We start from the raw sequence: 12,247 nt of genomic DNA, 5'->3' as shown, positions 1-12,247 counted from the left end.
CTAATGTCCTGAGTCCTACTTCAAACATAATTTTACATTTATGTCAAAGTGTGCTATAAATTATTATTACCAATATTAATGATAGCACTAACAAGTACAATGTGCCAACATATTATGTAGCAAAATAACCGCAAATAAGAGGCGGTAACAGGAACCAAAGTTTACAATATAGAGACAGAGAAAGTTGATAATACTGATGATTATTTATTTGACATGCCCAAGGATAGAAACATACACTGGTGTGAACCAGGATTGTCATCAAGAAGAGTCTTTCAGGGCTGAGTTTGGGACATAAATATAAATGTCCCCAAAATATTCCAGATCCGAATCACTCAGAATAATTTAGAAGAATAGGTCTTTAATGTAAAGCGTAATTACACTCCTTTACTTTAACTATATATGTCCAGGTCACCTTAGAACTCTGCTGTTTTTTTGTTTCTCTTGCTGTGGTGATTTTGCATTTGCACTCAGATTGGAAACATCTGATCCTGTATACAGTTGACCTTTTTTTTCACTATAAATGTAGGTTTCTGTAAATATTTAAGGGCCAGCTACTCTTCCTGATTCCTATGAATCGAGAAATCATGTATCCACACAAGCTACCAGACTAAGTCTGGGCAGACACCAAACTCAAGGGATCAACCTGCAGAGGAATTGACCATAATGTTGAACAGATAGTATGCAAGATCTGTCTGCTCTTAACCCTGCAAGTGTAATTATTGCAGTTTTTTATAAACTGCAATAATTACATTGCAGGGTTAACTCCACCTCTAGTGGCTGTCTATTCGACAGCCACTAGAGGTCACTTCCTGGGTTCTAGCACAGGAAACCTGTGCTAGAGCGTCGCTGGACGTCCTCACGCTGTGTGAGGACCTCCAGCGTCGCTCAAAACCCCATAGGAAAGCATTGAAATGATTTTTCAATGCTTTCCTATGGGGAGACGTAATGCGCATGATGAGTCTCGCCCACCGTCTGACGCAATGAAGAGGAGGAGCGTCGCGGAGACAGCGACGAGGGACATCGCCGCTGCCTCAGGTAAGTCACTGAAGGGGTTTTCACCCCTTCAGTAACCGGGGATTGGGGGGTGGGAGGAAGAGGGACGGATCGTTTTCCTGGCACTGGAGTTTCCCTTTAAAGCATGTCTCTACTTGCTGTCCTCATGAGTTCCATCTCTGTTCTGCCTTATTTACTTGGCACTTTAAGACCATGGCCACTATACTTAACTGTAGCAGTTATGATTCAGAGATCAGTTCATGTTAAACTGTTTTCAATCAGTTTAATAAAAACTGGAGCTTTCCATCCTGTTTCTATCACTCAACTAATGAAGCATTGAACTTCTAATGTAGCATGTCCAGCTTTGGCTAGCAATGATTGGCAGAGGATGCTGTGCTGCCTGCCATCTTGATAATTATTTTTGCTTGGTGATTGCTTGGATTCCTATCTGGGTTCTATGTCATAAATAATCCTGATAATATAAAGACATGTTGTAAAAACAGATGCATAAAAATGTATTTTATATAATGTTCTGTTCTGCAGATATAAATTGTTGTCTGCTAATCTTATTAATTATACATCAACTAACACATACTATATGCACATGACTATATGTACATGACTATATGCACACCCAAGAGCCAAGAGTCAATGGACTAGAATAATCAAGCTTGACAAAGACCGTGTAGGTCGAAACGTTGTGATGGAGTGGGTTCAATAAAATTGCCTGGTTTGTACCTTGGAGTGCCTGGACCTTTCTTCTATTTTGTTACTCAGCATTTGGTCTCTGGTACTGTTACTGTCCGAGTTGGACCCAGCTACATACTATTTAAAGGGACAGAGTGCAGTTCCACACCCTACCATAACTACTGTTTAATCAATTATATGACCTGCATCAACAAAATAAAAGTATAAGAGTACGATAAAACTTACTGTGGCTGAGATGGTTGAGATATGCCTATGTGTGGCTTCTGTTTCAGTGCTAATGTCACTTGTCCCACTGGACTTGATTCTGGAGATCCTTGTGCTTTTTTTGGATAGGTCTTTGGAGAAGCTTGCTGAGGGATTGGCCGCGAGGGTGGTGCAGGAAGTCCCTGATCATAACCTCCATTTACAGTCGATGATGTGTCTTGCGTTGCACTTTCTTCACAGACTTTGCCTTTGGTACCTGGCTTGCATACACACAAATGAGGTCGTAGGCACATTCCTCCATTTTGACATGGTGGACTACAGTTTGCTGTTAAAGAAACAAATAAGCAAAGAAAAGCATTGTCAATACTCTGAAATGTAACGTAATTGTCACCTCATTTGTTAACCATAAATATTAACACAATTCAAGTTATCATGAGAACATTGCACATTTAAATCAGGTGGTATATGAGCGTATTAAATGTACATTCCAATGTAAAAGTGTTGCGGTTACTGGCTTGCCGTGTGGCAAGGCTGTACCCGACCGGCACAGTCTAGCCGACGGCACAAGCTTACCTGCTCACCGGCGAGCCGACAACCGCTACTCCGCATCCTCCGACAGTCTCGCCCGCATCCAAAATGGCGCTGACCACGTGGTTGCGCCTAAACTCAGCTCCGCCCCCAAAGTTTATACGGACGTGCGCGTGACGTCACGACATCGACGCGCATGCACGTTCTGGGGTCAGAGGTCGCCCTCTGACCAATCAGACCTTTGAGAGGGATATTTAAATCCCTAGCTCACTCTAGTACCTTGCCCTGTCGTGGTTTCCTGTTCCTGATTTCCTGAGAGTGCTTTATATTTGTGAATCTGATTTCCTGGTATCCTGATCTTGGCTTTTCCCTGGTTATTCTGAATTCTGGTTTCCCTGACTTGGCTTGTGTAAACGGTATTGTGTATTTTCTGGCTTCCTTGACCTCAGCTTTCCCTTTGACCATTCTCTGGTTCTAGCGTATTAGTCATTCTAAGGTCCGGTTTACGCTCTGTCCTTTTATTTTCCTTTTCTTGTCTATGTATATGTTTACATAGTTTCTGCGTGCTGGACCACACTTGTAGTCGTGACATTACGACAGGGCCATGGATCCTGCAGAACTATGCAAACATATGATTGCTTGTGAGAATATGGTGGAGGATATGGACCACACTTTAGACCAATTTGCTCAGGCATTTCAGACCTTGCTCCAGAGGACTGCCTATTTAGAGGCACCTCCTGTACCACCTGTGGTTCCGCCACCTGTAGTGGCTCCCGTGCCACATAAACCACCGTCCATAACCCTTTCACCTCCCCCTCGTTATGGAGGTGATTCCAAAGAATTTAGAGTTTTTTTAAACCAAATTGAGTACCACTTCAAAGCTTCCCCCGGTTCATTCCCTACAGATAGATTGAAAATTGGCTATCTGATGAACCAATTAACAGGAAAGGCCTTAACCTGGGCTAACCCCTTATGGGAGAGTGGAAACGCAGTAGCCTGTTATTACAGTGTCTTCCTCACAGCATTTAAGGCTACTTTTGAACCTAAAGGCAGAGAAAAGAACGCTGCCAAAGCCCTTATAAGGATAAAACAAGGCAGTCGCTCTGTAGCCGATTACGCCATAGAGTTCAGAACACTGGTGTCCGAGGTTGACTGGACCAATAGTGGTTTGGTGGCTGCCTTCTCTGAAGGTCTAGTTGAGAGTATACAGGACCAGACCGCAGCTAGAGACCTTCCGGTTAATCTCAATGAGTTTATCGCGTACATGATAGATATCGATAACAGGCTCAGAGAAAGAGAGAAAAACAAACAACGTAATAGACGTCCTAACTTGTCCATAGCCCCTCGTTTCTCTAACCCAGTGGTGATTAGCCAAGCTCCACCTCCAGAACCTGAACCCATGCAATTGGGTATTGCTAAACTCACTGAGGCAGAGAGACAACACAGACGTAATGAAGGGTTATGTATGTTTTGCGGCAAGAAGGGACATCAAAGATTTTCATGTCCGGTTCGGCCGGAAAACTTGCACACCTAAGTCACGTACGGGGACCGACCTTAGGTGTGATGTATATGTCCCCTAAATTGACAAAGAACCGTTTCCTTGTCAGAGTTACCTTGTCTTTTAAGAAAACCGCTGTACAGCCGGAGCGACCCAAACTTGGCGATCACAGCAACAGAGATCAGGGACAACCCAAAGACAAAACCTCAGAACCAGCCAGATGACAACACCCGTAAGTCAGCTCACATGCACTCACCCCAGACATCACAATGTCCACTCGCATTAACTCCCTAAATGTCAAAGGGCTGAATGCCCCTAAAAAGCGCAGGCTCTTATACAGAGAACATAGCCTTTCTGCAAGAAACCCACCTACCCAAGTCCCTGGGAATATCCCTCAGAGACCACATATACAGTACGGGATACGAGGCTAGAGCACACTCCAAACGCAACGGGGTAGCGACACTAATACACAAACGCTGTCCACTACGGGTCACAGTGGTCAACCCAGACAAAGACGGATGATACCTTATAGTCTCCGGGACGTTATTCGCACACACCATACACCTTATAAATATTTACGCACCTAATGAACCATCCAGAGATTTTTGGGATCAAATGGCAGACAAACTGAAGACTCTACAACACGGCATGATTATAATGGGAGGCGACTTCAACGCCGCTCCATGCCCAGCCACAGACAGGGGGACCATAAGAGGCTTACCACACTCACACGGCAGGGGGAGACAAGATAGATTGGTATATGACTTCATAAGCACAACAGGACCACCCAGGAGAGGTAGACTACACATTCTATTCCGCACCCCACGACTCATACTCCCGTATAGACTATTTCTTAGTTAACAACCAAGCCATCCAGAAGACCACAAAGTCCTCGGTAGGATCTATCACATGGTCCGACCACGCAGACATAAGCATAGAACTAGGCAACCTCTGCACCGCGACCCAGTGGAACTGGAAATTAAACACCTCCCTACTACAGGACCCAGCTATTAAAGAGACTATACGCAAAGAGATAATAGAATACTTCCAACTAAACACCACTCAGGACCTGACACCCACCACCATATGGGCTGCTCACAAATCGGTCATCAGGGGTGCCCTCATTAGGGAAGCTACCAGAAAAAAGAAACTAAAAACACGACACTTAAAATCCCTCCTACGTGACCTACACACTCAAGAACAGAGGTACAAATCCAATCCCAACCCCGATGGGCTCATAGCCCTACAAACTACCCGACGCCACATCAAAGAGACCCTACTAGACGATGTAGCGAAGGCGATGACATGGTCTAAGAGAACATTTTATGAACAGGCCAACAAAATGCACACGTTACTGGCACGCACACTCCGCCCACGACCAAAACAAACACACATCACGACAATCAGGGACCGCACAGGTCAGATTAAGACAGCACCAGCAGACATAGTTTAAATATTCACCGAGTTCTATAAAACCCTATACAACCACACACCCACAGACGCCGACAAAGCACCACACACGCGAGACGAGATCGGACAATACCTTAGCAAAATTGACCTCCCAAAATTGACCCCCTCAGCAATAGAAACCATGGAGGCAGAATTCACGGAGGTCGAAATAGACAGAGCCATATCGCGCCTTAAGGGACGAAAAGCCCCGGGTCCAGACGGATACGAGGGCAGCTATTATAAGACATATAGAGAAGAACTGACACCCCACCTATTAAAGTGGTTCAACCACCTGATTGCAGGGCGGACATCCTGACCCAGATATGTCCACGGCCCACATAGTATTAATACCAAAACCGGGAAAAGACACAAATTACCCAGAACATTACAGACCCATATCGTTGATCAACCATGATGTAAAACTACTGGCCAAGATATTAGCGGACAGACTATCTCCACACTTAACTAACCTAGTCCACGCAGATCAAGTGGGATTCATCCCCGAACATCAGCTATTTGAAAACAATAGACGCAACATAGACTTAATATGGACACAGACGACCTCACAAACCCCAACGCTCATCCTCTCTCTCGATGCTGAATAGGCGTTCGACAGCGTTAAGTGGACATACCTGTACGAACTCTTACGACATCTCCGATTCCCCGAGCCGTACATCAAAACGATCCAAACCATGTATACAGATGTCAAGGAACACATACGGATCCCGGGCGCCACGACAACCCCCATCACCCTACACAATGGGCGACCAAACATATAAAGTATCGGGATACGCGGACGACGTCCTTCTCAACCTTACAAACCCAGAGAACTCAATGATGGCCTTAGACAGAGAATTAACAGAATATGGAGACCTCTCAGGTTACAAGGTCAACCTGTCCAAATCCGCTGCTCTCCCAATAGCCATGACAGCAAATGATACAACGCACATAAGGAACCAACACCACATACCTATAGCACACAATGCCATAAAATATCTAGGGATACAATTGACCGCAGACCCCAAAAACCCCCTTCTTAGGACCCTTGGCGCCGACCTCGACAGCTGGGCAGACAAACCTATATCTTGGATAGGTAGGGTCCACACGATAAAAATGAACATTCTCCCCAGACTTCTCTTCCTCTTCCAAGCCCTCCCCATTCCCATCACTAAAACGGATCTGGCCCCCTTACAGAGGACAACTGGGGATTTTATTTGGCAGCACAAAAGACACAGAGTGGCACGCAACATATTGTATAGACCCAAAGACGGAGTAGGGCTAGGTTTACTCCATCTTTATAACTACTATCTAGCGGCCCAATTGGCACAAGTGGCCATGTGGCACTCGACACCGGGCGACCGCAGATGGGCGGACCTAGAATCTGGCATAACGGGAGCCGACCTACCCCAATTCAACATCTGGCTACCCAGGAAACACAGGGCCATCTTACGCACTGATTGTCCAGCCATCCTAAACTCCCTCTGGGTATGGGACGCAGTGACCTTAAAACATAAACTAACCACGTCACCCTCTCCAATGATGCCCCTATTGAGAAACAGAGCGTTCCCACCGGGAATGAGGGCCCGAGATTTCAAAAATATAGAGGAGGCGGGACTACAGAGGGCGATACACCTATATGAAGGGAACCAAACAGTGCCATTTGAGAAGTTAACGGAAAGGACCAGGCTACGACCCTCAGACTTCTTTAGATATATCCAAATTAGAGATTTTGCACAACACAACCTAGCAAAAACGGCAGCACAAACTACACCAACAGGTTTTGAACAAATGTGCCTCAAAGAAAATCCCCCAAAGGGACTTATCACAAACCTATACGCACACCTGTGCACAAACAGCACCGACTGGGGTGACCTACACTACACCACACAATGGGAAACAGATCTCAAGGAGACCCTAGAGGGCACAGACTGGAGAGAAATATGGGACGCGAACAAAGCTATCTTAGTGTGTGTCACCCAACAAGAGCAGGCCTACAAGACCATGCTGAGATGGTATACAACCCCGGTCAAATTATACCGTATGCAAAAAAAAACAGACGATTTGTGCTGGAGAGGCTGCGGACATAAAGGGACGTACATCCATATGTGGTGGGACTGCCCGAAAACACAGACCTTCTGGAGGGAAATTGGGAACCTACTTGATAAGGTATTCCACAGGAAAGTAAAAGTAGACCCATGGGTGTTTCTGCTCTCTAGAACACTAGACGATTGGCCGAGGAAGGAACAAAAACTCTTACACAAAATCACGCTTGCGGCCAGACTTACCATGGCACAGGCGTGGCTTAAACCAGCAATCTCCCAGGTAAACAGAGTAATCCACAAAATACAAGACATACAGGTTATGGATCACCTCACGGCACTAGTGAGAGGTAACATGAAAACCTATGAAAAAATCTGGGAACTATGGATGGCTGGGGATTGGGGGATCTAAAAGGAGAACACACTAGGGCCACCCCGCAGACCCAATACCCCAAGCTGACACCAAGAGAACCTCCCACCACGGCGCTCCGAACTCCACCATGAGGACCCCCCCTCCATCCTACTCCCCCCCCCTTTTCCCCAGACACACCCTAACACAGTTGCTGGAGGACAGACCATGTCCATTCATCCACAACCACGAGAGGTCATGGTCCTTACACGTCGGGCCACTCCGCAACGTTCGAAGTTTCCTAATTCAGTAATCTGACTCCGGAGTAAGATTTTAGACATTAGAAATTACTCTCTTAGTATGTTGTTAATATGTTTTACTATGTTTCTACTATGTTATTTTTACGAAATGTATAAATAATGACACCAAATAGCAAATGTATGCAACCTGAGTAACTACATGCAAACCGAAGACGCGGTATTGTCAGATGCAAACTGAAACATGCTCTGTTTACAAACCAATGTCGACTGATGAATATACCATGTAACATATGCTTTAACACACCAGTATACAATAATGTCATACCAAAAATATATATAAAAAAAAAAGAAAACCGCTGTACAGTGTGAGGCTATGATTGACTCTGGGGCAGCGGAGAATTTCCTAGACAAAAGAATTCTCTGCAAAGTATCTCCTGCCCTTAAGACAGAAAGAGAGACCTATAGCAGTCGAGGCTATTGATGGAAGGCCTCTTACCCAGCCTTTCATCACACACGAAACTCTGCCAATCACTGTCTCAGTGGGTATTCTTCACTCTGAAGAGATGGTTTTCCAAATCATATCTTCACCTACATGTCTGATAATAATTGGCTCCTGAAACACAATCCACGTTTAGATTGGGTTGAAGGAGAGATTGTGAGTTGGGGTGAGAGATGCAAAGGTGTTTGCTTAAAGCAGATACCACAACCAATAGGTACCATCAATGCACCTCCCCTGACCACACAGATACCGCCGCAGTATTTGGATTTAAAGGAGGTGTTCAACAAGGCCCAGTCGGAGGGGTTGCCACCACATAGACCCTATGACTGTGCCATAAATTTATTACCAGGTACTATGCCTCCAAAGGGATGAGTTTATGCTCTATCCCCCCAAGAAAATCTTTGTTTAGAGGAGTATATAAAGGATGCTCTCAGAAAGGGTCATATCTGTAGGTCCTCCTCACCCGCCGGGGCTGGGTTCTTCTTTGTCTCTAACCCCTGTATAGACTATAGGGTTTTGAATAGGATTACGATAAAACGCCTACCCTATTCCCCTTATATCAGAGTTATTTGACAGGTTGAAAGGAGCTCGAGTCTTCACTAAGCTCGATCTCAGAAGTGCGTACAACCTAGTCAGGATTAAGGACGGTCACGAGTGGATGACCACATTTAATACTAGAATGGGACATTACAAATACCTGGTTATGCCGTTTGGATTATGCAACGCTCCAGCGGTATTCCAGGATTTTATTAACAATGTCCTAAGAGAGTACCTCCACATGTTCGTTCTAGTGTACCTAGACAACATTCTCATCTATTCCCCAGACCTAGAGACACATCACGAACATGTGAGAGTAGTACTCAAAACCCTGTTAAAGAACGGTCTCTACTGTAAACTGGAGAAATGCCAGTTTGACCAAACGGAGATACAATTTCTTGGATATGTTATATCTCCGTCCGGTTTCCAGATGGATCCCCGCAAGCTGGAGGCAGTCTTACAGTGGCCGTTGCCCAAGGGCCTTAAAGCTACACAATGCTTTATAGGTTTTGCGAATTACTACCGCAAATTTATTAAAGGGTTTTCTTCTGTCATTTCTCCTATAACCAATCTAACCAAAAAAGGAGCAAATTGCATATCTTGGCCCAAAGAAGCAAGAGAGGCATTTGAACAGTTAAAATCTTTATTTTCCTCAGCACCTGTCCTGACCCATCCTGATCCAACCAAGCCATTTATTCTAGAAGTGGATGCGTCAGAAACAGGAGTTGGAGCCATTCTGTCTCAGAGAGAAAGTCCTGATACGCCTTTACATCCCTGTGGATTTTACTCTCGCAAACTCACACCTGCAGAGAAGAACTATGACATAGGGAATAGGGAACTTTTGGCCATTGTACTTGCCCTTAAGAAATGGAGGCATCTCTTCCAAAGAGCCACTTTTGATCTTTACCGATCATAAGAATTTGGCTTATATTGGGGACGCTAAGAGATTGTCCTCACGTCAGGCTAGATGGTCATTGTTCCTCTCCCGATTCAACTTCATAATCACTTGTAGGCCTGGGACTAAGAACACAAAGGCAGATGCACTTTCTAGACAGTTTGAGACAGATGAAGTTCCTGAACAGGAGGTATTTCCTATCATACCTCCAGAATGCCTCATTGCCACCACAGTTTCCGAAGTGACTTCTCCACTCTTCTGTGCCATAATAGCAGATCAAACTCAGGCACCCGTGGGAAAACCTCCGGATAAACTGTATGTGTCACCTCCATTAAGAAAAAAGGTACTTGATTTATTCCATGATAACCTCACAGCAGGTCATCCTGGAGTCCATAAAACCCTCTCTGCTATCTCCAGGAGGTTTTGGTGGTCTACTCTTAGGAACGATATCAAAGATTATGTGGGGGCATGTCAAATATGTGCTGTTTCTAAAGTTCCTCCTAGATCACCTCGTGGACTGTTACAACCACTGCCCATACCTAATGCTCCATGGACCCATTTAGCCATGGATTTCATTGTGGATCTACCCAGTTCAAACGGGTTCAATACAGTCCTTATGATCATCGATAGATTCTCGAAGATGGCACATTTTATTCCGCTTAAAAAATTACCATCTGCTCAAGATCTCGTTCAGATATTCTTGAGAGAGATCTTTCGGTTGCACGGTGTGCCCAAAAACATAGTGTCTGACAGAGGTACCCAATCTATTTCTAGGTTTTGGCGTTCCTTTTGTAAACAATTGGGTATCAAACTCTCCTTTTCGTCAGCATATCATCCTCAAACAAATGGAGCAGCAGAGAGGGCTAATCAGTCTTTAGAATCCTATTTACGTTGTTTTATCAATGCCAATCAGTCTAACTGGTATGAGCTCTTACCCATGGCTGAGTTCGCCAGAAACAACGCAACTCATGAATCTTCTAATCATAGTCCATTTTTTGTAAATCAGGGTTATCACCCCACAGTTTTCCCTTCTGAATTCTCAGACACGGACATTCCTGCTTTAAACACCCGTTTAGAATCTATTCATGATACTTGGGATTCCGTTCATTCAGCTCTGCAAAAGGCTTCGATACGTGCAAAAGTCCAAGCTGACAAGAAACGGGGTGCCAATCCTGTCTATCATCCAGGTGACAAGGTGTGGCTATCCACACGACATATCAAACTTAAGGTACCTTCCATGAAATTTGCCCCTCTGTACATAGGTCCTTTTCGAGTCATCCGACGTATCAATCCAGTGACCTATTCCTTGGCACTTCCTGCCCATATGAGGATTGCCAATTCGTTTCATGTATCTTTACTCAAGCCCCTTACTTGCAATCGATATACTAGAATGTCCACACCTCCTCCGCCCTTGGTAGTGGGTGACCAGGAGGAGTACGAAGTTCGTTCTATAATGGATTCCAAAATGTCCAGAGGTATCTTATCCTATCTTGTTGACTGGAAGGGATATGGTCCCGAGGAACGTTGTTGGGTTCCTGCTGACCGGGTTCATGCGCCCCGTCTTGTCCGGTCATTTCACAACCGCTTTCCCCTCAAGCAGGGTCCTTACCGCCCGGTGGGCGGTCTTCGAGTGGGGGGTACTGTTGCGGTTGCCGGCTCGCCGCGTGCCAAGGCTGTGCCCGACCGGCACAGTCTAGCCGACAGCACAAGCTTACCTGCTCACCGGCGAGCCGACAACCGCTTCTCCGCATCCTCCGACAGTCTCGCCCACATCCAAAATGGCACTGACCACGTGGTTGCGCCTAAACTCAGCTCCGCCCCCAAAGTTTATACTGACTTGCGCGTGACGTCACGACGTCGACGCGCACGCACGTTCTGGGGTCAGAGGTCGCCCTCTGACCAATCAGACCTTTGAGAGGGATATTTAAATCCCTAGCTCACTCTAGTACCTTGCCCTGTCGTGGTTTCCTGTTCCTGATTTCCTGAGAGTGCTTTATATTTGTGAATCTGATTTCCTGGTATCCTGATCTTGGCTTTTCCCTGGTTATTCTGAATTCTGGTTTCCCTGACTTGGCTTGTGTAAACGGTATTGTGTATTTTCTGGCTTCCTTGACCTCGGCTTTCCCTTTGACCATTCTCTGGTTCTAGCGTATTAGTCATTCTAAGGTCCGGTTTACGCTCTGTCCTTTTATTTTCCTTTTCTTGTCTATGTATATGTTTACATAGTTTCTGCGTGCTGGACCATACTAGTAGTCGTGACAACAAGAAAGTATCTTATAAAATGTCAT

At 45.3% G+C, this 12,247-nt stretch overlaps 1 protein-coding gene across 2 annotated transcripts in view; it reads right to left on the bottom strand.

Moving 5' to 3' along the window:
* LTBP1 (latent transforming growth factor beta binding protein 1) overlaps positions 1-12,247 on the bottom strand; it is a 395,779-nt gene that overhangs the window by 316,026 nt on the left and 67,506 nt on the right. For both annotated transcript variants that reach the window (XM_063443116.1, XM_063443117.1), the window contains exon 3: positions 1,927-2,230. In XM_063443116.1, the coding sequence (XP_063299186.1) occupies positions 1,927-2,230 (304 nt within the window). The remainder of the gene's footprint in view (positions 1-1,926; positions 2,231-12,247) is intronic.

The sequence above is a fragment of the Pelobates fuscus genome, chromosome 2 (assembly GCF_036172605.1).
Source record: "Pelobates fuscus isolate aPelFus1 chromosome 2, aPelFus1.pri, whole genome shotgun sequence".
In the NCBI taxonomy this organism is placed as follows: Eukaryota; Metazoa; Chordata; class Amphibia; order Anura; family Pelobatidae; genus Pelobates; species Pelobates fuscus.
This window is presented reverse-complemented; position numbering and strand designations above follow the sequence as displayed.